General features: G+C 45.6%; 1 protein-coding gene across 1 annotated transcript in view; it reads right to left on the minus strand.

The window, feature by feature from the left end:
• ptprga (protein tyrosine phosphatase receptor type Ga) overlaps positions 1-26,531 on the minus strand; it is a 277,028-nt gene that overhangs the window by 34,180 nt on the left and 216,317 nt on the right. The window contains exons 6-8 of the mRNA XM_024427029.2: positions 19,719-19,785; positions 11,306-11,463; positions 7,429-7,621 (exon numbers count right to left, since the gene is read on the minus strand). Of these exons, the coding sequence (XP_024282797.1) occupies positions 7,429-7,621; positions 11,306-11,463; positions 19,719-19,785 (418 nt within the window). The remainder of the gene's footprint in view (positions 1-7,428; positions 7,622-11,305; positions 11,464-19,718; positions 19,786-26,531) is intronic.

The following is a 26,531-nucleotide window of genomic DNA, read 5'->3' on the forward strand; positions in this document are numbered from 1 at the left end:
ATGCAGCCCCAAACTTGCAAGAAATGACCATTCTTCACTGTTGCCTGTAGACACTAATTTGTGTACTGCTCTACAGTCCTTCTGCGAACAAACTGCCTTCTGCTACAGCCAAATATTTCAACTTTTGACTCATCAGTCCAGAGCAACTGCTGCCATTTTTCTGCACCCCAGTTCCTGTGTTTTTGTGCATAGTTGAGTCGCTTGGCCTTTTATCCAAGTCGGAGGTATGGAATTTTGACCGCAAATCTTCCATGAAGGCCACTTCTGACCAGACTTCTCCGGACAGTAGATGGGTGTACCAGGGTCCCACTGTTTTCTGACAATTCTGAGCTGATGGCATTGCTGGACATCTTCTGATTGCAAAGGGAAGTAAGCATGTGACTTTAATCTGCTGCACTAAGTTTCCTTGGCCGACCACTGTGTCTACGGCCTCAACGTTGCCCGTTTCTTTGTACTTCTTCAAAAGAGCTTGGACTGCACATCTGGAAACCCCTGTCTGCCTTGAAATGTCTGCCTGGGAGAGACCTTGCTGCTAATGCAGTATAACTACCTTGTGTCTTGTTGCTGGGCTCAGTCTTGTCAGGGTGTATGACTTGACAGTAAACTGTCTTCAGCAACCTCACCTTGTTAGCTGAGTTTGGCTGTACCTCACCCAGTTTATTCCTCCTACACAGCTGTTTTTGTTTCAGTTAATGATTGTGTTTCAACCTACATATTGAATTGATGATCATTAGCACCTGTTTGGTATAATTGTTTAATCATACACCTGCCTATGTTCCTACAAAATCCCTGACTTTGTGCAAGTGTACCTACAAGAAATGATGCTGTTTTGAAGGCAAAGGGTGGTCACACCAAATATGGATTTGAATTAGATTTTTCTTCTGTTCACCCACTTTGCATTTAGTACATTGATAAATATATTCTATTAACATGTATTTTTGAAAGCATTCTTACTTTACAACATTTTTTCACACCTGCCTAAAACATTTGCACAGTACTGTATATATATTTTTTACGAGTACCTAGCACTGGGATTGAACCTGCGATCCTCAGAGCTGTAGCTCACGGTTCAAGCACTTTCTCTATCCCCATCCTCAACACCCTAGCAAGCCGCAAGCCTACTAGATGGTAATAGGTGCTCACGTTGACCCTAGTGGATGGTACTGAAGGCATCTCTTGACATCCTGGGGACCTGGACAAACGTACAATACTGCAGTGGTCTGGTGTGACCTGGCTGCTGATATATGGGAGATGGCTGCAATAGTACAGCAGAGTGCACACTAAGTTATTTCAGAGCACCTAAATGAATACTAAATGAATTCTAATTGTGATCATTACTGAGATATTGGGCTCTCCAGGACCTGGTAATGTTTCCTGATTTCCCTTTAACATTAGCAGCCATTCTACAGGCCAGCAGGCTGGATCCAGGTGAGAGAATAGAATAGCTCCTTGACCAGAGACTTCTAAGTAGTCACTCAGTTCTTCACTGGAGCAGGACATAGCATACCATTCCCCTTTGTGTTTCAAGGGCAGAGTAAAGAGTAAAGGAATTCACACACACACACACACACACACACACACACACACACACACACACACACACACACACACACACACACACACACACACACACACACACACACACACACACACACACACACACACACACACACACACACACACACACACACACACACACACACAGGGGAAAGGTAGTGATGGCAAAGGGGACATCATTCTTTCATACTGGCTACCAAAGAGGAGAGGAGGTCTCTTAAGCGATGTGAGAGGCAGTTTAAAGGCGGAAGGTGATCTGTGGCCCTGCGCTTACCTGACCATGCTGGTAGATGAATGGCTAATATGAAGGAGTAAGAGGACAGTGAGAGAGCCAGCTACCTTACTGGAACTTCAAAGAGCTCACTTCAGGATATATGTCACACAACTAAATAATTAGAACATTCCTGCGGGGTCAGAACTGTGTAATAGCTACAGGTAACTGCCAAAATAAAGGAAACACGTCAGTAAATGAGGGATACAAAGTGTACTGAAAGCAGACACTTCCACACAGGTGTGGTTCCTGAGTTTATTAAGCCCTTAACATCTCATCATGAAACAAAAATGCTCAGTTGCCCATTATATGAGCTACCATGGCTAGAAGAAGAGATCTCAGTTACTTTGAAAGAGGGGTCTCAAATGAGCATAAGGGTTTTAATGTGTGTGTGTGTGTGTGTGTGTGTTTGTGTGTGTGTGTGTGTGTGTCTCAGTCACCAGATCTCAACCAAATTGAACACTTATGGGAGATTCTGGAGCGGCGCCTGAGACAGTGTTTTCCACCAACATCAACAAACACCAAATGATGGAATTTCTCGTGAAAGAATAGTGTCTCATCCCTCCAGACACTTGTAGAATCTATGCCAAGGCACATTGAAGCTGTTCAAAAACGAACTCAGTGTGTTATGTCAGCTGACCTGCGTTAAACCATGGCTTGCCATCCCTTTGCTTGTTGTCTCTTAAAATCCTAACTACTGTAGGGGGGTTGGGAATAGATCCAACACCAGACCCTCCAACCCCTTCTAAGCCCACTCCAAACCCTTGTGTTTGTGGAACAGATCAGTTCTGGGTTAATTCACCCCGGCTAAAGCCACTGGAGCTCATTTCACCCCTTAGGCTTCAATTCCACGCCTCTATTCTTGGAAGGAACGACAGCCATCACACACTCTCCATCCCAATTATCATCCACCCCTCCATCCCATCACTCTCCGGGTCACAGCTCACTGTGCCGCCAATCAATTTCCCACGCCCATAAATGGAAAGAAATTATTGTTTGATGGATGATAAAGAAAATCTTCTCAGCTTTTTTTCTGTGGATTAGTGAGTTATTGAAGAGCATATCAATTAATTCTAAATTAATTCTAATTGTGACCATTACTGAGATATTGGGCTCTCCAGGACCTGGTAATGTTTCCTGATTTCCCTTTAACATTAGCAGCCATTCTACAGGCCAGCAGGCTGGATCCAGGTGAGAGAATAGAATAGCTCCTTGACCAGAGACTTCTAAGTAGTCACTCAGTTCTTCACTGGAGCAGTTCACACAGAGGCTTGCGAAAGTATTAACAACCCTTGGCATTTTTCTTATTTTGTTGCCTTACAACTTGGAATTAAACTTTATTTTTGGGGGGGGTTGTATCATTTGATTTACACAACATGCTTAACACTTTGAAGATGCAAAATATGTTTTATTGTGAAACAAACAAGAAATAAGACAAAAAAAACTTGAGCATGCATAACTATTCACCCCCAAAGTCAATACTTTGTAAAGCCACCTATTGCAGCAATTACAGCTGCAAGTCTCTTGGGGTATGTCTCTATAAGCTTGGCACATCTAGCCCATTCTTTAAGGCAAAACTGCTCCAGCTCCTTCAAGTTGGATGGGTTCTGCTGGTGTACAGCAATCTTTAAGTCATACCACAGATTCTCAATTGGATTGAGGTCTGGGCTTTGACTAGGCCATTCCAAGACATTTAAATGGTTCCCCTTAAACCACTCAAGGGTTGCTTTAGCTATATGCTTAGGGTCATTGTCCTGCTGGAAGGTGAACCTCCGTCCCAGTCTCAAATCTTTGGAAGACTGAAACAGGTTTCCCTCAAGAATTTGCGCCATCCATCATTCCTTCAATTCTGATCAGTTTCCCAGTCAATGCAGATGAATGACATCCCCACAGCATAATGCTGCCACCACCGTGCTTCACTGTGGGGATGCTGTTCTCTGGGTGATGAGAGGTGTTGGGTTTGCGCCAGAAATAGAGTTTTCATTGATGGCCAAAAAGCTCAATTGTAGTCTCATCTGACCGGAGTACCTTCTTCCATATGTTTGGGGAGTCTCCCACATGCCTTTTGGCGAACACCAAATGTGTTTTCTTATATTTTTCTTTAAGCAATGGGTTTTTTCTGTCCACTCTTCCATAAAGTCCAGCTCTGTGGAATGTATGGCTTAAAGTGGTCCTATGGACAGATACTCCAATCTCCACTGTGAAGCTTTGCATTTCCTTGATGGTTATCTTTGGTCTCTTTGTTGCCTCTCTGATTAATGCCCTCCTTGCCTGGTCCATGAGTTTTGGTGGGCGGCCCTCTCTTGGCAAGTTTTTTGTGGTGCCATATTCTTTCCATTTTTTAATAATGGATTTAATGGTGCGCCGTGGGATGTTCAAAGTTTCTGACATTTTTTTATAATCCAACCCTGATCTGTACTTCTCCACAACTTTGTCCCTGACCTGTTTGGTCGCTTGCTTGGTGGTGCCCCTTGCTTAGTGGTGTTGCAGAGTCTGGGGCCTTTCAGAACAGGTGTACAGTTGAAGTCAGAAGTTTACAAACACTTAGGTTGGAGTCATTAAAACTCGTTTTTCAACAACAAATTTCTTGTTAAACTATAGTTGGCAAGTTAGGTCAATTTAAAAGCAATGGTACCAAATACTAATTGAGTGTATGTGAACTTCTGACTCACTGGGAATGTGATGAAAGAAATAAAAGCTGAAATAAATCATTCGCTCTACTATTATTCTGCCATTTCACATTCTTAAAATAAAGTGATGATCCTAACTGGCCTAAGACAGGGAATTTTTACTTAAATGTCAGGAATTGTGAAAAACTGAGTTTAAATGTATTTGGCTAAGGTGTATGTAAACTTCCAACTTCAAGTGTATAAATAATGAGATCATGTGACAGATCATGTGACACTTAGATTGCACACAGGTGGACTTTATTTAAGTAATTATGTGACTTCTGATGGTAATTGTTTACACCAGATCTTGTTTAGGGGCTTCATAGCATAGGGGGTGAATACATAAGCACTTTTCCTTTTTCTAAATGTATTTTTTATTTGAAAGTCATTTTTTTTCATTTCACTTCACCAATTTGGACTATTTTGTGTATGTCCATTACATGAAATCCAAATAAAAATCCATTTAAATGCAACAAAATAGGAAAAACGCCAAGGGGGATGAATACTTTTGCAAGGAATAGTTTTGAAAAGCATTTACTCCTGAGGTGCTGACCTGTTGCACCCTCGACAACCACTGTGATTATTATTATTTGATCCTGCTGGTCATCTATGAACATTTGAACATCTTGGCCATGTTCTGTTATAATCGCCACCTGGCATAGCCAGAAGATGGCCACCCCTCATAGCCTGGGTCCTCTCTATGTTTCTTCCTAGGTTCTGGCTTTTCTAGGGAGTTTTTCCTAGGGTTTTAGGCTGGGTTTCTGTACAGCACTTTGAGATATCAGCTGATGTAAGAAGGGCTTTCTAAATCAATTTGATTTGATTTGCAAGGCACTGTTGCATATCATTCCCTTGTGTTTCAAGGGCAGAGGGGATGGAGCAAAGGATGCACACACACACATGTACACACACACATGTACACACACACATGTACACACACACACACACACACACACACACACACACACACACACACACACACACACACACACACACACACACACACACACACACACACACCTGCACTTAAAAACATAGAGCAAAATTCATTTTCAGCCTGATCGCTTTCACAGAGGTGACAGGCACACGGTCCGGCAACACATCGAGCTGGAGGTAGAGAAAGGCTGCAGTCTGTTCTTCATTTGATGGAATTGTGTCATTTATCAGTTGTGACACACAATGAGCTATGAGGAAGAGTGCTGGATTGGAACGTTCCCTTTCTACTGGGCTCCTTGAGGAAGCATGATGCTAGCACATTGTGATTGTGCTTTCCTGGTGTCGTACAGTTTTGGATGCACTGAAGTGCACGCATATATGCACGCACGCACACACACACACACACACACACACACTAACACATTGTCTGTAATGCAGCAGGGGCTGTGGAGTAGAGTGAATAGGTGGCATATGGCAGGTCCCTCTACAGGCCCACCGTTAGTCTGCCTGTCTTCACTCTGCTCCCCTCCTCTCTTCTCCTCTCCTGTTCTGTTCATTTCTCCCCTCAGCCTGACGGATGCGCCCCCAGAAAATGTGCACAACAGCAGCTTTCAAGGACACACTTCTTATTGTCTGTGTACATGACAGTAATGTGCGTAGGTGCATGTACAGTGTTTGTGTGTGTGTTGGGGGAATGTATGTGTGTGTCTTCATTTTCTATATTGACATTAAAACTAAACGATGGGGACGGCAAGCAGCCAGAATGGTGTGGTCATGCAGTTCGGACAGATGCTAGCTGACTGTGTGAGAGGGTAGCAGGAAACGTGAAAGTGTGGTAACCACACTCCGTGCTGTGTAGGGAGACATGTTGTACTGGAACCAGTAATGAGCCAGTAAAAGACTGGCCACTCGTGGGCCTCCCATTACCGTATGGTAGGGGAGAAACACTCCTCGTTTGTCCCAAACCAGCAGAGAACATTCCAGAATGGCAGAGTCAGGATATGTTGGATTGTACCTCAGGGATTCTGAGACATTCACATTTTGGTATGAGCAAGCGTTCACCGGAGAGCAACAATGTGCTCCTATCTTTGAATACAACTGCTCCGCCCACAACCGTAAGGCTCTCCAGAGGGTAGTGAGGTCTGCACAACGCATCACCGGGGGCAAACTACCTGCCCTCCAGGACACCTACACCACCCGATGTCACAGGAAGGCCATAAAGATCATCAAGGACAACAACCACCCGAGCCACTGCCTGTTCACCCCGCTATCATCCAGAAGGCGAGGTCAGTACAGGTGCATCAAAGCTGGGACTGAGAGACTGAAAAACAGCTTCTATCTCAAGGCCATCAGACTGTTAAACAGCCACCACTGCAGCCACCACTGCTGCCAACACACTGACTCAACTCCAGCCACTTTAATAATGGGAATTGATGGGAAATGTAAAATATATCACTAGCCATTTTAAACAATGCTACCTAATATAATGTTTACATACCCTACATTATTCATCTCATATGTATATGTATATACTGTACTCTATATCATCTACTGCATCTTTATGTAATACATGTATCACTAGCCACTTTAACTATGCCACTTTGTTTACATACTCATCTCATATGTATATACTGTACTCGATACCATCTACTGCATCTTGCCTATGCCGCTCTGTACCATCACTCATTCATATATCTTTATGTACATATTCTTTATCCCCTTACACTTGTGTATATAAGGTAGTAGTTTTGGAATTGTTAGGTAGATTACTTGTTGGTTATTACTGCATTGTCGGAACTAGAAGCACAAGCATTTCGCTACACTCGCATTAACATCTGCTAACCATGTGTATGTGACAAATAAAATTTGATTTGATTTGATTTGATTTAAATGTCTAAAAATGAACACTTTTATGCTATTCACCTTGGTGCAGCATGTGGATTGGACTGTAACCACGATGGGCAGTATCAAATCATGTGTGTGGTCTTGCCTTACCTTTGGATGCCTCCGTTCCGTACGGGTTGCCCAGGCTGTCCATCAGGTCAGGTAGCCAGGCGTCTCTGACTGCGGACTTGAAGACGTCACGGTTGTCGAGGCTCTGGATTGGCCGGAAGTTGCTCCTCAGGTATTCCACAGACTTCACATGGTCCTGCTGCTCTGTGGTAAAGATGGAGTAGAACGCCTCCAGCTAAAATAAATAAAGAAAGAGAGAGGTAGATTAAGAGATAGAGAAAGAGAGTGGTAGAGAAAGAGAGAGGTAGAGAAAGAGAGAGATAGAGAGAGGAAGGCGGAAAAACACACACCTTAAGGAGGAGAGAAATGACCATAATACATGTTGAGGATATTGAAACCTCTGACATCATGTGAACTGGAAAATTGAATTCATGAGCTGATTTGTTTTGTTCATGGCATCTTTCAAGCAGCCAATGCCCAGTGAGATCCTATTTTCCTTTGCCCATACATGTGTAATGCTGTAATCTTGTTCCTAGCTGAGAGTCTAAGAGGCGTGAAGGGCCAAGCTAGCCCAGCCTAATCAGGGGAATAGCGTTCATGAAGCAAACAGAAAAACATGAACAGCTGTCCCCCTCCTCTCCTCTCCTCAGCCCAGAGAAGAAGAACCACCACCACAGAATAACCACTATCTGACCAGGAGCAGGGACCCAGGAAATAATCACAATAATCTGCCGAGCGGTTTAAGAGCTGCTTAAGATGATGAGTGCAAAGTCTGTCCGTCAACATCATGATGACATGCTAACGTCTACAGAAACAACATGAGCTGAGACTGATCATGTGAAAAACACACAGTCGATTTCGAGTGAAAAAAAAGCAGATAGAGAAAGAGAGATGTAGGGAGGGAGGGCCTCATTTCCTCAGTGTGTGATTTGGTCAGGGAGTGGGAGTGAGGTTGTGGGATAAACAAGCAGTCGGTATGGTTACAGAGAGGGGGTTGGAACACTTCCCTGTCTGCTCGGCTCTGTGTGTGTTTACTAAGCAGACTGAGACTGGAGACCGAGGGAATACTCAGCTCAATGGCTACCCCTTCAGTGGCTGTGGAGGGTATGTGTGTGTGTGTGTGTGTGTGTGTGTGTGTGTGTGTGTGTGTGTGTGTGTGTGTGTGTGTGTGTGTGTGTGTGTGCGTGTACCACAGATTTCTCTCATTTGACACTATAGGGAAGATGTATTCCAGCAGAATAGTAACGTATCTTCCATTCTTTGACAGGCCACATGTGATGTCCCTTAGGCTGAGCCCTTCTATAGGCAGCATTGGCCATCATGGCTGATCTGCTAAACATCAGTAACCTCCAGCCCTGGCACAGACAGCACAGGCTCAAGCCAGGCCGTGTCGAAGCAATACGCTGCTCTCCACCAAATCTCTTAATCAGACTAGAATCTGCTAATCCCTAATATGGCAACACCCTCCTGAAAAAGCAGCTTATTCGGGTTGAAATCTCTTCCAGGCCTGCCAGAGGATTTCTGTCTTTGTGTGGAAATCACAGTGCGATTGGAGACTAATCCTTCCAGGAGTGACGCCGCACACACACACACACACACACACACACACACACACACACACACACACACACACACACACACACACACACACACACACACACACACACACACACACACTTATGTGACTAGTGAGGAAGGCATCTGTGATGGGGAGAGCAGAGGGTTAAGTGGCCTGGCATGGCACACACTCACACACACTCACACACACTCACACACACACACTCACATAGTCCAGATGTTACAAGTGGAAGCATTTTAGGCGGAGCTGTCGCTATGGAATAGCTGAGCATCGATCTGCTTTAAAAGCCACCCTTAAGCTACATCTGTCACTCCCAATGACCTACTTCCACCACTGATCAAGAACAAAAGACTGAGATGGAGGGAGAGAGAGAGGGAGAGAGATGAAGACATAGACAGACAGGGGAGAGGGAGGGCACTGTCTTCTTTCCATGTTCTTTCATCTTGGCCAATGATGTTTTCTTCAAACCTCAGGACAAGGAAGGTGGTAACAATAGACTTCAAAGCCAAGTTGAATCAAATAAAAAAGATTGACTAATGGTCAGGGGTAAACATCCGGAGGATAGAGGATGGAGGATAGGAACGGTAATGATAAAGGATCAAAGTGACAGGAAGGAAGGACATGCTGCCTGGATGGATAGAGCCCCTGTAAGTCCCTGTCCTATTCATCAACACGACTCAAACATCTCCCTGATTCTTCATCACTTCTGATGTGTCGACCCGGGTAGCTAGCTAGGTCTCCGCCTCTCAGGAGAGTCTAAAAAAATACTTCTTATACCAGGAAGCTCTGTAGAGGTGCTGTGAAAACCCCCATTGTATATTCCATATATATCCCAGAACATTATTCATTGTTGACTGGATCTCAGGCAAAATCAAATAATCCGAAAGGTCAGGCTCAGAGTTCCTCCATGCTGCTTTTCATCTTCTCTACTCTGCCTCTCTGCTCTCTTCTAATTCAGAGGATGACAACAGACAAATCCCCTCTACTCTGCTACGAGACACCTGCTGTCTTCTGGTGAAGAAGCACCATTCACCTTGAGCTCCCATAAACACCCTATTGTAAAACATGTCTGCCATTTATCATTGTATTCAAGAGTAAAATAACATTTGCTCATTTTAAATGATCCTTCTACATAATATTGGAAATGTCCCCCATTAGAAACTGTGTTCATTTTACAGTAGGTTGTAACAGCGAAGGTGTGCCTATCTTCTTCTGGCTGTGTGTGTGAATAACCGTTTTCTTTTTACCTGTATACAGACAGTGGATGTCATGCTGGTTTTAAACAGGTTTTAAGTGTATGTGATAGTCTTGTTGCCGTACTGTGCATGCAGCTGCTGTGGCCGCCCACCTTTCTGCTAGCTATTGAGGGTGCATAGACCTATGTACCAGTGTGCCATTTTGCATTCAGCAGTAGGTTATGCTGTTGCTTATGGGTGGTTTGTCTTCAGCTGAGCTCTATGTCGCAGCTCTATGAAGCAGCCAGTATGTGATTTAGCCAGCCAGTATGTGATTTAGCCAGCCAGTATGTGATTTAGCCAGCCAGTATGTGATTTAGCCAGACAGTGTGTAAGGGGAATATGAAGCTGACTAGCGGTGAGCTAGTGATATTCAATTGGTACAAAGCTTTATGTATGAGTGACCTATCTCTGCGTGGGCCCAGAGCCAGCACCTCTCCTCCACAGCTTTTTAGCTGTCTGGTCCTTGACTAAGCTTTGGCAGATAAGCACGGTCTGCCACTGAGCACGCTCACAGGGGGCAACGCTCGACCACCCCTCAACACCACAGCCCACACATTCCCTCTCTCACAGTCCTTTTCCTCCTCTTCCTCTGCTTCTTTCTCTCTTTACCTCTCCATCTCTAGCCATCTCTCTTTTTCTCTCCTCTCTTCTTTCTCCCAATATCTATTTCTCTCCCTTTCCCTCTTCCTCTCCTGCTGTGTCCCCTTATATAAAGCCAATACTTCTTCCACATTTGGCTTCTTCCAGCCGCACTCTTAAGTAAACTAATTTGGCCTTATTAGAATGTAAGTTTGACAAATGTTCCCTGGACTGTTGGGGAGGAGAGAAGGACCCAGCGAGGCCAGGAACTGCACCATCCCATTACTAGCCATGTTTGTCTCAACCCAGTCACAAATACAAACATCACACATTAGGTATGTGAGAAAATTACAGCTCCCGGAAGAGGGAGGCCATTAGTCAGAGGAAAGAAGTCAGTGTGTTGTGTGTGTGTGTGAGAGAGAGAGAGAGAGAGAGAGAGAGAATGAGAGAGAGAATGAGAGTGAGAGAGTGAGAGTGTGAGAGAGAGAGAGAGAGAGAGAGAGAGAGAGGGGAAGTGACTCACCTGTTTGTAGGAGAGGAACACAGGTCTGTTGAAGACGATCCACTCTACCACCTTGCTGCAGGGTGGGGTGGTGAGAGAGCCTGTGTAGCGATAGTAACCGCCCAACGATGACGGCAACAGATCCCTCAGAACAAAGGGCTCCAGGAAGGTTTCTTTCTCTGTGGGAGAACAAGCACAAGGAATCAGTATTGACCATTCAGTCACATCCCATACAGACACTATAAACATGTAGTATATATCTATACTACAATGCTTGTGAATGAGAAGATATCCTTTTTGATTGGAATAAACAGGGTCATGGGGATCTAGGTATAACCCTCTAGTACTGATGTAAGTCGTAAGGATTATTCAACCAGGCCTGAGTCAGAGCTGCTGTGTGTAACCACTGAATCTGGCCCCAGTGTCCCAGGCTACATCAGAACCCAATGGAAGACTCAAGATTGACACAAAAATACCCCTCTTATAGCTGATCAATCCCACTGAGGACAATCTGCCCATTTCCTTCCAAAATCCTTTTGTGATGGCAATGCTTACCAGTCAAAGACAACGATGGTATCCACACTCAGCCTAGGATAGAGATAAAGAGAGAGGCAAACCTCTTGTGCCATAACTTTTCATGACCAACAGTGAGGAGTCTACCCCCAACCCCTCAAAAATAGAGATAACAATGTAAATAACCTCCAAAGATGTGGAGAGGAAACAAAACAAAATGGCTGTATGAATCCTCCTGGCCCACATTTTCAATACATAACTAAACTGGGAATCCTATTGAGCGGGGGTGAAAAAGGGGCTTAGCGTGGTAGCAACGCACCACGAAGCCGCATCAGATTGGACGTGAATGGGAGAGCTGGGGGATTAAAGCCACTGCTGGAGAATGGAGGACAGAGAGAAGCAGGCACAGTAGCAGGGAAGGCACTATACTACTGCTTCTACCACAGCTGTACCACTAGCTAGGTTCACATGCTGTACTGTAGTCTACTGTACACTAAGCTATTTCAGCCTTTATAAATTCATTTCCAATCAGGGTTGGAGAGTGCAGAGTCAGTGGAGACTTCAAAGCCACTGTGAGACGCTGAATTAATGGACTTGTAATGCCAGTGAGGAGCGGGGAGTTCATTTCAGCACTGTCACAGGAGACCACTGAGAAAGAACGGTTCACTGAGCTAACACTGAGCTAACACTGAGCTAACACTGAGCTAACACTGAGCTAACACTGAGCTAACACTGAGCTAACACTGAGCTAACACTGAGCTAACACTGGACAATGTACATATACTGTACATACAGTACATGCAAGAGAATACAATGACGTACAGGGTTAGGGGAGTACAGTATGTCACCTCATCAGCCCCCCTCTCCTTTACGTCCGTCATATCCAGCATTAAGACACCATTATATCATATAGCTGGGATGTGTTTATTAGTAGATACTTGAATCACTCCTAAACCTTCATATTATGTACCTTTTCACAGCTCAAATACCCACGTCTTCAGACAGACAAAAGTCTGTGGCTTACAGCATATTTCAAATCAAATCAAATTGTATTGGTCACATACACATGGTTAGCAGATGTTAATGCGAGTGTAGCAAAATGCTTGTGCTTTTAGTTCCAACAGTGGAGAAATATCTAACAAGTAATCTAACAAATTCACAACGACTACCTTATACACACAAATGTAAAGGGATGAATATGTACATATAAATACATGGATGAGCGATGGCCATGCGGCATAGGCAAGATGCAGTAGATGGTATAGAATACAGTATATGCATATGAGATGAGTAATCTAGGATATGAAAACATCAATAAATGGCGTTATTTAAAGTGACGAGGGATACCTTTATTAAATCCATTACTACATTTATTAAAGTGGCCAGAGATTTGAGTCTGTATGTTGGCAGCAGCCACTCTATGTTGGTGATGGCGGATGTCTGATGGCCTGGAGATTGTTTTTCAGTCTCTCGGTCCCAGCTTTGCTGCACCTGTTCTGACCTCACCTTCTGAATGATAGCGGGGTGAACAGGCAGTGGCTCGGGTGGTTGTTGTCCTTGATGATCGTTTTGGCCTTCCTGTGACATGTAGGGTTCCTGGAGGGCAGGTAGTTTGCCCCCAGTGATGCGTTGTGCAGACCTCACTACCCTCTGGAGAGCTTGCGGTTGTGGGCGGAGCAGCTGCCGTACCAGGCGGTGATACAGCCCGACAGGATGCTCTAGATTGTGCATCTGTAAAAGTTTGTGAGTGTTTTAGGTGACAAGCCAAATTCCTTCAGCCTCCTGAGGTTGAAGAGGAGCTGTTGCACCACTTTACCAGGCTGTCTGTGTGGGTGGACCATTTCGGTTTGTCCGTGATGTGTACGTAGAGGAACTTAACTTTCCACCTTCTCCACTACTGTCCTGTCGATGTGGATGGGGGGATGCTCCCTCTGCTGTTTCCTGAAGTCCACGATCATCTCCTTTGTTTTGTTGACATTGAGTGACACGTTATTGTCCTGACACCACACTCCAAGGGCCCTCAACTCCTCCCTGTAGGCCGTCTCGTCGTTGTTGGTAATCAAGCCTACCACTGTAGTGTCGTCTGCAAACGTGATGATTGAGTTGGAGGCGCGCATGGCCACGCAGTCATGGATGAACAGGGAGTACAAGAGAGGGCTGAGAACGCACCCAATGTAGCCTATGATTTGCATGTGTAGATGGGCACCCACTGTACTGAGTGTACCTTACAGAGTCTCCTGCACTCATCGCGTTTATTCAAATAGGAAATGAATGAACAAAGGATTTTCATCGTTCCGGTAAGATTAAAGCCAGACAATGCCTTGGGCGTCATTTAATGTACATGCATGTGTTGACTGGCCCCAGCTTAAATCCACTCGCAACATCTATCTCCTGCACAAGAGATATCTGAGCTGTAAACTACACACAGACACATACACATGCATGGTCTCACACAAGCACACACACACAGATACTCAGAACTGTGTCTGTAAGCACTCGGCGTCTTCTGATATGTGTCCTGAGGACGTGTCTTTGCGCCTAGATTCTGTACCGGCCCTTGACGTATAATTAAATATTAAGACTAAGTAACCTAATGGATGATTACTTGAGCAGACAGATTTCCTGTTCCACAGGCCCTGTGCTTAAAATAGCAGCAGAATGAGCTCCGTCGCCGCCACATTCATAATACAATTAAATACAACTTCCTTTGAGCCACAGGAAACACACAGAGCCATTGAAAACAGTGGATGGCTTCACAACGTTCTCACAACAAATCTTCCTCTGACACTTCTAACAAGTGTTTGTTTGTGCGTCTACGTGTGGATGGATCCCAGGGAACGGGATAGGATGTGTTGCAGTGTTAGGATTTATTTCAGCAGCGGTGGCAACGATTGTGAGAAGGGTTGGTTGTGGGGGGTGTTGTTGGAAGACTGTGAAGAAGGGTTGGTTGGGGGGGGTGTTGTTGGACGACTGTGAGAAGGGTTGGTTGGGGGGGGGGGTGTTGTTGGACGACTGTGAGAAGGGTTGGTTGGGGGGGGGGGAGGGGGTGTTGTTTGGACGACTGTGAGAAGGGTTGGTTGGGGGGGGGGTGTTGTTGGACGACTGTGAGAAGGGTTGGTTGGGGGTGTTGTTGGACGACTGTGAGAAGGGTTGGTTGGTTGGGGGGGGAGGGGGTGTTGTTGGACGACTGTGAGAAGGGTTGGTTGGTTGGGGGGGGTGTTGTTGGACGACTGTGAGAAGGGTTGGTTGGTTGGGGGAGGAGAAGGGGGGGTGTTGTTGGACGACTGTGAGAAGGGTTGGTTGGGGGTGTTGTTGGACGACTGTGAGAAGGGTTGGTTGGGGGGGTGTTGTTGGACGACTGTGAGAAGGGTTGGTTGGGGGGTGTTGTTGGACGACTTGAGAAGGGTTGGTTGGGGGGTGTTGTTGGACGACTGTGAGAAGGGTTGGTTGGGGGGGTGTTGTTGGGACTGTGAGAAGAAGGGGTTGGTTGAGGGGGTTGGTTGGGGGGGTGTTGTTGGACGACTGTGAGAAGGGTTGGTTGGGGGGTGTTGGGACTTGAGAAGGGTTGGTTGGGGGTTGTTGTTGGACGACTGTGAGAAGGGTGTTGTTGGACGACTGTGAGAAGGGTTGGTTGGGGGGGTGTTGTTGGACGACTGTGAGAAGGGTTGGTTGGGGGGTGTTGTTGGACGACTGTGAGAAGAGTTGGTTGGGGGAGGGGGTGTTGGGGGTGTGGGGGGTGTTGGACGACTGTGAGAAGGGTTGGTTGGGGGGGGGGGTGTTGTTGGACGACTGTGAGAAGGGTTGGTTGGGGGGTGTTGTTGGACGACTGTGAGAAGGGTTGGTTGGTTGGGGGAGGGTTGGGGGTGTTGTTGGACGACTGTGAGAGGGTTGGTTGGGGGGGGGGGTGTTGTTGGACGACTGTGAGAAGGGTTGGTTGGGGGTGTTGTTGGACGACTGTGAGAAGGGTTGGGGGGGGGGGTGTTGTTGGACGACTGTGAGAAGGGTTGGTTGGGGGTGTTGTTGGACGACTGTGAGAAGGGTTGGTTGGGGGGGGGGGTGTTGTTGGACGACTGTGAGAAGGGTTGGTTGGGGGGTGTTGTTGGACGACTGTGAGAAGGGGGTTGGTTGGGGGAGGGGGGTGTTGTTGGACTACTGTGAGAAGGGTTGGTTGGTTGGGGGAGGGGGGTGTTGTTGTGTGAGAAGGGTTGGGGGACGACTGTGAGAAGGGTTGGTTGGTTGGGGGTGTTGTTGGACGACTGTGAGAAAGGGTTGAGAAGGGTTGGTTGGGGGGGGGGGTGTTGTTGGACGACTGTGAGAAGGGTTGGTTGGGGGGGGTGTTGTTGGACGACTGTGAGAAGGGTTGGTTGGACGACTGTGGGGGTTGGGGGGGGGTGTTGTTGGACGAATGTGAGAAGGGTTGGTTGAGAAGGGTTGGGGGGGGGGGTGTGTTGGACGACTGTGAGAAAGGGTTGGTTGGTTGGGGGGACCACTGTGGGGGTGTTGTTGGACGACTGTGAGAAGGGTTGGTTGGGGGGGGGGGGTGTTGTTGGACGACTGTGAGAAGGGTTGGTTGGTTGGGGGAGGGGGGGGTGTTGTTGGACGAATGTGAGAAGGGTTGGTTGGGGGTGTTGTTGGACGACTGTGAGAAGGGTTGGTTGGGGGGTGTTGTTGGACGACTGTGAGAAGGGGGTGGGGGGGGTGGTTGGGGGGTGTGGGGGGTGTTGGACGACTGTGAGAAGGGTTGGTTGGGGGTGTTGTTGGGGGAGAAGGGGGGGGGGTGTTGTTGGACGACTGTGAGAAGGGTTGGTTGGGGGAGGGGGTGTTGTTGGACGACTGTGAGAAGGTTTGGTTGAGAAGGGTTGGTTGGGGGGGTGTTGTTGGACGACTGTGAGAAGGGTTGGTTGGGGGGGGGGGGTGTTGTTGGACGACTGTGAGAAGGGTTGGTTGGGGGGGGGGGGGGGTGTTGTTGGATGACTGTGAGAAGGGTTGGTTGGGGGGTGTTGTTGGACGACTGTGAGAAGGGTTGGTTGGGGGGGGTGTTGTTGGACGACTGTGAGAAGGGTTGGTTGGTTGGGGGTGTTGTTGGACGACTGTGAGAAGGGTTGGTTGGTTGGGGGGGGGGGTGTTGTTGGACGACTGTGAGAAGGGTTGGTTGTTGGACGACTGGGGGGTGTTGTTTGACGACTGTGAGAAGGGTTGGTTGGGGGGTGTTGTTGACGACTGTGAGAAGGGTTGGTTGGGGGGTGTTGTTAGACGACTGTGAGAAGGGTTGGTTGGGGGTGTTGTTAGACGACTGTGAGAAGGGTTGGTGGGGGGGTGTTGTTGGGGGAAGGGTTGGTTGGGGGGTGTTGTTGGACGACTGTGAGAAGGGTTGGTTGGGGACTGTGAGAAGGGGGTGTTGTTGGACGACTGTGGGGGAGAAGGGTTGGTTGGGGGGGTGTTGATGTTGGACGACTGTGAGAAGGTCACTTCTGGGGCATTCTGACAGGAATGCTTGAAAATTAAATGACGTTCTCTTCTTTTGTTTCATTTTATCTCTTGAACCCAATGACATCACCGGACAATTCTATACTAACCCCAGAGATGATTGATCTAGAGTAACATTACTGTTTCATAGCTGACAATCTTTACATTCATCTATTAATAGGGTTGGCTCATAGAGATGGTTAGAAAACGCAACAAAGTATCTGTCCCATTATGGCGTCTGTGAGCATGGGTAGTGCTATTGAGCCCATCTCCACTTTGAAGTAGTCAATGTTCTTCTTCCACTACTTCCATGAGATGGGAAAACACACTGAAAGGGTCCACATTGCCACCTGGAGTGTGTTGTTTGAACTGGTTTAAAGCCTATTTGAGGATTTACTGCCACCTGTAGTTATGGAATGTGTGCTCAAGAGTATAATACATTGGCTCTTCCTTCCTACTGACCTGGATGGAATTATGTGATCCTTCCTGAACCCAACACAATGCCACAAATGTCTCATGTTTTGAGGGAGCCTACAATTGGCATGCTGACTGCAGGAATGTCCACCAGGGCTGTTGCCAGAGAATTGAATGTTAATTTCTCTATGTGAAGAAGATGTGTCGCGCTGCATGAGGCAGATGGTGGTCACACCAGATACTGACTGATTTTCTGATCCACGCCCCTACCTTTTTTTAAGGTATCTGTGACCAACAGATGCAAAACTGTATTCCCAGTCATGTGAAATCCATAGATTAGGGTCTAATGAACTGTAACTCAGTAAAATCTTAGAAATTGTTGGATAATTATTTGTGTTCAGTGTAGTTACATTGGAGGTTTCTGAAACGATCTGATGAGAATCTGAGGAAGATATGTAACTTGTTGTAACTTGTCCCTGTGATATTAAACGTCTCGGCAGAATAAAAATAAAGAATAATAATAGTATTTATGTTTTTCAGTGGCGCCAACGATTAGCAGTGGAGGTGTGGCGCTGCTAAATGAAGACAGGGGAAACACTGTGTTGGAAGGAATAATTGTGTAGAATTTAGCATGTGTTTTGCTATTTGTTTGCTGGAAGTTTGTGTGTGAGTTTATGAGTATGTGTGTGTATGAGAATGCTTAATTCAAATCCATAAATCTTGAGAATCTCCCTCCCTCCCTCCCTCCGTGCCTGTCCCCTCCCCGTCTGGGGGCGGCAGAGCTTAAAATACATCTCTCCATTCACAACTGGGAGACAGCAAGAGACAGGCCTGTCAGCGGGGGAGGAAAGGGGGAGATGAGGGAGGCGGGGGACCCCACGGTCATATCTGTCTCGGATAAAGACAGTGCATATCTCACCCCCCGTCACGCTGCCTGGCCCTGGGCACGCCACAGTCTGCCTCCTCTCTCTCAGCCTTAGCTCTTCCTCCCTCTCTTCTCCCGTCACATTCCCTCCCTCCTTTTCGTCTTCCCCCAGCACACTCCCTTCTTTTCTGTTCTCTCCATTCACACTCCCTCCCCTTCTCCTCTCCTCCTTTATACTGCCATCATCACACTCCCTCTGTCCTGTCCTCCCTCACGTTCCCTCCCATTTCCCGTTTCCAGTCACACTCCCTCTCTCATCCTCTCTCGTCCAATCATATCTCCACCCTCTCACCACAGGACACCGCCAGAGCCCTCAGCAATAACACATGGCATCAAAGACACGAAGGCAACGGGACTATCATTGCGACTGTCATGGCGACTGTCATTGTGAAATTGACGGGGAGGATAATTATGATATTGATGTTGATGGCTTTCACTGGTTACACAAAAAATAACGTGACAACGAAGATTGTATCATCATCATCATTACTGTCATTACCATCATCATCACCATCTTGCAATATAGTTCTGCATTGTTTTACGATACAGATATAGCTCTGTGCGTAAGACAAATTCTTAATGTATTAGTATTTCAAAGTTACACAGTCCTTCTACATCAGTGAGAGCTCAGTGAATCAAAGATCAGAGTAGTCTTTATCTTTGCCTGTCGAGTGCCTTAAGCCTTCACCCTTATAACACAATTCCTGTCAGATTTAGCAGCTTTATCTCATATCAGAGTTCAAACAATTACCCAACTATAATCACTACACCAAGGACACACCCATATCCCTCTGGTCTCATCCAGACAAGGCTTGAATTGTCTCTTGCAGATCTGCTAAAAAGTGTGGGCAGAACCAACATTAATATTCCTAATAGTTTATTTTGTCTGTCGGGACTCCTGGGGGCAACCCGGGGTATGTTCGATATAATTAGGCTGTTGCAAAAAAAATGGACTACCCAATTGCTGAAACACGAATGAAAAGGAGATGAGATATTACGGTGTTACATGCAACCTTGCAAAAATTATGTTGTTATCCTCAATGAACAAATGTTGGTCAATGACTGGTCAATTCAAAGTCCCTCCTGGAATGATTGGGTGATGGAAGTGTCACTCACCATGATGGACTACGCCCCTCAGGCCATGGATAATGGGGTCCACTGCTGGGTTGTCCTTCAGTCCCACCTGACAACAGGAGAGGAGAGAGGAGCAGGAGACACACATTAGAACCTGGGTTATATCTAATACATTGAAATCTAACATTGATTCAACACCCTCTGATACTTTCACCCAACAAAGAGAGAAAACAGTAGTTACAGAAAGAGAAGGGAGGGCAGAGAGAGAGGGAGAGAGAGAGGATAGAGAGGGGCGAGAGAGGGAGGGAGGATAGAGAGGGGAGAGAGAGGAGAGAGGGGGGAGAGAGGGCAGAGAGAGAGGAAGAGAGAGAGGAGGATAGAGAGGGGTGAGAGAGGGAGGGAGGATAGAGAGGGGAGAGAGAAAGAGAAAGAGAGAAAGAGAAGAGAGAGAGAGAGAGAGAGAGAGAGAGAGTGAGAGGGCAGAGAGAGAGTGAGAGAGAGAGGATAGAGAGGGGGAGAGAGGGAGGATAGAGAGGGGAGAGAGAGGAGAGAGGGGGGGGAGTCAATTTCTTGTAGAGTGAGTACAATCTCGTATGGTGAGAACAATCAGAGTCAATCAGAAGTCTGTTTGACCTGAGCCAGAGGAATAATACACATGACGTCAATGGACTCTATAACTATGTAGGTCATACAGCTAGCCAAACAGGCACGCACTCAGGCACTCAGAATATGTTTTTAAAACACAGCTGAAATGGGGTGACAGATAGTCCATGTCTGTGAGCAGCAGAGCAGCAGGTAAAGCAGGGAGAAAATGACTGTGATTAGCACTACTGAGAGATGGAGGAAGATGCAAAAATACACATCATTACCCTACGTCATTATTTCATCTCACAGAAAGGTTGAAAGGAGTGTTAAAAACAGGATTGCTATCTTTTTCCTGGCACTCAGCAGGAGGAGACAAGGAAAGGAAGCCATCTTTAAGTATGGAGACAAAGCCCCACACTGAGCTTCAACACACTTCAATGGTGTCCTTTCCTTTTCTCTCCACATGGAGAGACGAGGAAGACCCCTCCTGCAGGACATCATTGTAAATAGCATCAGAGACTAACCTAAAAGTTACAGGTGCAACCTTCCCTGCTACCTTCCTTCCTTCCTTCCTTCCTTCCTTCCTTCCTCACCCTCCCAAGGCACTCCTTTGTTCTTCACTGACCCACTAAGTCCATGACCTTAATTTTTCAACCATGTGTACATTTCGGAGTAAATTCTGGCAGACTTGGATTTGCTTCCACAACAAATTCTTAGGATTTATACATATAGTGGGGCAAGAAAGTATTTAGTCAGCCACCAATTGTGCAAGTTCTCCCACTTAAAAATATGAGAGAGGCCTGTAATATTCATCATAGGTACACTTCAACTATGACAGACAAAATGAGAAAACAAAATCCAGAAAATCACATTGTAGGATTTTTAATGAATTTATTTGCAAATTATGGTGGAAAATAAGTATTTGGTCACCTACAAACAAGCAAGATTTCTGGCTCTCACAGACCTGTAACTTCTTTAAGAGGCTCCTCTGTCCTCCACTCGTTACCTGTATTAATGGCACCTGTTTGAACTTGTTATCAGTATAAAAGACACCTGTCCACAACCTCAAACAGTCACACTCCAAACTCCACTATGGCCAAGACCAAAGAGCTGTCAAAGGACACCAGAAACAAAATTGTAGACCTGCACCAGGCTGGGAAGACTGAATCTGCAATAGGTAAGCAGCTTGGTTTGAAGAAATAAACTGTGGGAGCAATTATTAGGAAATGGAAGACATACAAGACCACTGATAATCTCCCTTGATCTGGGGCTCCATGCAAGATCTCACCCCGTGGGGTCAAAATGATCACAAGAACGGTGAGCAAAAATCCCAGAACCACACGGGGGGACCTAGTGAATGACCTGCAGAGAGCTGGGACCAAAGTAACAAAGCCTACCATCAGTAACACACTACGCCGCCAGGGACTCAAATCCTGCAGTGCCAGACGTGTCCCCCTGCTTAAGCCAGTACATGTCCAGGCCCGTCTGAAGTTTACTAGAGAGCATTTGGATGATCCAGAAGAAGATTGGGAGAATGTCATATGGTCAGATGAAACCAAAATATAACTTTTTGGTAAAAACTCAACTCGTCGTGTTACTACTATGGAACATATGAATTGTTGTTTAATATTTTGTTCATCAATAGATTTAGTTGTTTTAATCTCCTGCCTTGGTATTGGCTCTGAGTTTAAATAGGCTATGATGTTGTGATTCTATCACACAGCAATACTGTAGCCTGCACATACTGTCAAATATTTTAAATTGGCTACCAGTCTATTTACTTTCGAGCATGTTTGGCTATTAAATGAGCGATGGATAATAATGGTAGGCTAATAATGGTTGTGTAGCGGGAATAAACCAATAAACCAGTCATGTCACAAAGCAGACATGTCCTGCAATGTGATCATGATTTAGGCCTATCTAATACAAGTAAAAGAAACACATGCTGCCATATGGACTCCTCACCAACGGCCAATGCATCTGTTTTATCATTAGGCGTACGCTATAATGTTTTTATTAACCAACCATTTTTATAATCCACTTCAAAATAACAATATTTGCTTGGAATACAATTGATCAACCACTAGAAGTTGTACGAACGTATGGTCTGAGTTTTGCGCGACGATACGCACACTTTACCGTCAAGTTCAAAATGGATAAACACCAACTTTTGAAAAATAGTGCATCTTTTATGGTACGCACGCACCTTCGATAAATGAGGCCCCAGGTCTCAGCCACCTCCGTTAACTCCCACTCTGATGTGTCGTAACCACCCACTGTCTTCCTCTGTTCCTCTGTTCGCACTCACTGTGTGAGGCATCGTACATCTACCACAATCCTTTGAGTTCTCTCCCACTGCACCTCTTTTCTTTAAAAAAAAATCATGTTTTTGGCAGATGGCAAACCACAGAGAGCTCTGAATGACTGTATCTGCACTGGGGTTTTATTTAAGCAGAGCCATGCGCCAAATCTGCCTACCTAAGACAGCCCTCTGCCAAGAACGACAGAGGGAGAGAGATGGCTTCAAAGATAGAGACGGGGGGGGGGCGGTTAGGAGAAAAAGAGAAAGGGAGGGAGGCAGAAAGAGAAAGATGGAGAGCGTGACCATGGGAATTATAGTTTCATTATTAATAATTGTCTGTTAAAGCCTGCAACTCTGTCCCCTGGGGACCTTCTCCATGGGGTTACATGCTGTGTCTGTTCCTACATGGCCCAGTACCATGGTACTGTACTGTGCTGTGGTACATGGCCAGTACCACAGCACAGTCCCTCTCCCCATGCAGGCAGTCTGACTCAGGCAAACGACACCATAGAGACAAGGCAGAAACACCAGGCCAGAGCCACATGACATCTCATCTTGCTATCATCCATCCAACAGCCCTGATGCACATGCATTTCCCTTCTCAGTGACACGAGTGCTAAAGAATAGCTGTGTGCTTACGGCTTTTGGACCTTTATTATATGTATTCCCACGTAAAAATGGCAACTCCGATCAATTAAGAGAAGGGTATTTTGCGGCGATATCAACTTAAAGTGCTCCATCTTGTTTCTGAGGATGGTGACGTCGGTGGCACTCGATTCTTCAAGCTGATGAATGTCGCGCTGTAACCAAGGTGACTGGTGACAGAGAGAGGAAGCAGAGACAAAGTGTCTAGGCCGTCCCGCTTCATCAACAACTAGCCTGGCTGGAGGGCCAAAACCCTATTACAGTACCAGGCCTTGCCTCCTCCTCAATTTACTACTTAACGAATGTCTAACACCAACAAGTGCACAACTGTATGAATTCCTTTTCTCTGTTCAAATCTGGAGCTCATTTCTCATTAAGGTTGAACTCTGCTGAACTGGTAGCAGCACTGTGACATTATAATTGAGATAATTGATACAGTGAGGAATGGAAAGTCACCTAAATGAAAGACAAAACACTCCTCCATCACCTAAAAGACACTGCCTTTCCTTAATGTACTGTACACCGTGGCTGAGTTAATCAGAAGTAAACTTCCTGTTACAATAGTAATGCTTGCTCCAGTCAGTATTAAACCTCTGAGAGCGATGCTGGGCCTGGGTCTGCTCTGCTCACACGTGTGTATCTGAATGAGCGTACGGTGAATCACTGAACATGTAGACTGTAAATAAGCCAATAAAACTGTAATGATAGATGTTACTACCACAATCTATTTCAATCAAGGTGCGAGGGTGGGCCGTAAAGGCAATGGGAGCCGCTGCCCTGAGAGCTCACGTGAGCCGATAGGGACAATTTGTTCTGTATGGCAACCGACATCATTTAATTAATACGTGCTACAGCTAGAGGAGAACAATCTAATCACCACACACACACACACACACACACACACACACACACACACACACACACACACACACACACACACACACACACACACACACACACACACACACACACACACACACACACGCTGACTGAGACACACGCACACTCACTGAAAGCGATGTATACACACGCATACACAGGCAGAGATGTCCACACATATGAACTCTCCTTGAAGGGGGTCACTTGATTGATAAATGGCTTCAGTTATTAGAGCTAGGACGATAAACCGGAAATTACCGACAACTTGCTAACTCATACCGAATAAATGTTGCATACATTTGAATTCGCAAGTTCACATACACTTTAGCCAAATACATTTAAACTCAGTTTTTCACAATTGCTGACATGTAATCCCTGTCTTAGGTCAGATATGATCACCACTTAATTTTAAGAATGTGAAATGTCAGAATAATAGTAGAGAGAATGATATAATTCAGCTTTTATTTCTTTCATCACATTCCCAGTGGGTCAGAAATGTACATATACTCAATTAGTATTTGGTAGCATTTCTTTTAAATTGTTTAACTTGAGTCAAATGTTTTGGGTAGCCTTCCACAAGCTTCCCACGATAAGTTGGGTGAATTTGATCCCATTCCTCTTGACAGAGCTGGTGTAACTGAGTGTAACTGAGTAGCCTCGTTCATTAGTGGGGGGAAATGAATGGAGACAAAGAAAATGCTGCCCCAAATTCAACAGTTGAACAAAGTGGGTTCAAGAAGATGGTTCACACTCTGGACAAGAAATACGAAATGCCACGTACAGGACATCATCGGATCTGAAACAGGTGCACTATTTCACATCAACAAAGGGAGCCCTATATGTCATTGACACTGCGCTACATCCCATGTCGACTGGAAGCTGTGCAGCAGGTGCTAGCAGAGCAGACTGCCTACTTTCTAGAGGAACACACTGGGGAGATAATAGCCCAGGTCAGGGGTCAAGGGCCAGGGGCTGCAGGACTCGCTAGCAGCCTGGGATCAGCCAAAGGAGAAGCAGGTGTGCACCACAACAGACGGGGGGGCAAAAGTGGTGAAAGCCACCAACCTAAATGTATGGACAGGGCTGCAGTGTTTAGGCCATCGACTTCACCTCGCCATCGGTATTTATTTTGAGCAAAAAGTCACAGGCCGACATTTTGATTGTGTTTGAAGCAAATAATATGCTGCATTTACCAAACACCAATATACTAGTGGAGAAGAACTTGGTATGAAATACTTTTACATTGAAAATCAGAAATAAATGCATAACTAAATGAATGTTTAAAATACGGGTATTTTTCTGAAGCAGCATTATATCATCTTATAAATCATATGCTGGGTCACCTGGTAACCAAACTTAGGATAATATAGCATGCCAATTTCTTTGACATGGTGTAAAAATAGAGCTAATGGAGAGTAACTGTGCACCTCCCCCAAAATGTTTTTTATTGCAATTTATCTTTTATCACAAAATAATTGTCAATTTATCGCCCAGAACTAGTAGTTATTGTGTGTATTGATTTGTTCTCTGTAAGCAGTGAGGTTGCTATTAGCCAGTAGACTGCCTTGATGTTGTGTGGATACGCAGCCTGGTGGGGTTGTGTAACTTGGCAGGAGAGGAGAGGAGCTTTAAGGTTATCACCATAGTGGGAAGCCTCACTTTTGAACAGGATACCTCATCACGATAACCACCCCGAGTGATACATCCACTCTCCAGGTCTGCCAGATACTGGCTATCTGGCAATCAGTTTGGGGGCTCATTGTGTGTGTGTGTGTATGTGTGTTTGTGTGAAAATAAGTCTATCAATTTCTCTGTGCTCTGCATTCTACATTGGGCGTTGTTACAGTGGTTCCTCCTTTAAAAGTTGCTGCGTACTGCGGCGCAGCTTGCATAGTGCCGCAGAATTATATGTGTGAACCACTGGTACCATTAATGCTAGTTAGTGCTAGTTTGACCACCAGAAGGCATCTTTGAGAAGCATTTGATAGCCTTCAATAATGGCTGTACTAGAGAATGTGGGCACGGGGAGGAAGGAGTAGGCTGTCCTTGTAAATAAGACTTTGTTCTTAACTGACTTGCCTAGTTAAATAAAGGTTACACTAAGAGCATAACATTTCTACACCATAATTATCTAATTCTAGTCTAACCAATACCCAAACGGAGATTCAGTGAAAAAAATGTATCTCATTGATTTATCAAGACCAGTCCCCATTCTTGTCTCAGAGCAGTGCGAAACGGTGCTAAAATAGTTCAGTTCAATATGCTTTCTAAATAAATAAGACCTACACCACTTTTAACAGCACATTACTCAACACTAGTGAGACTCATGTCGCCTACAGTATATCATAAAATGTGGCGTGACTGTCCGCCAATAATTACATACAGTATAGAGGATTGGAGGATATTTCTGTAATTCAGTGATATTTATTCCCGTAGTAATTCAT

Source organism: Oncorhynchus tshawytscha, linkage group LG07 (assembly GCF_018296145.1).
Source record: "Oncorhynchus tshawytscha isolate Ot180627B linkage group LG07, Otsh_v2.0, whole genome shotgun sequence".
Lineage (NCBI taxonomy): Eukaryota > Metazoa > Chordata > Actinopteri > Salmoniformes > Salmonidae > Oncorhynchus > Oncorhynchus tshawytscha.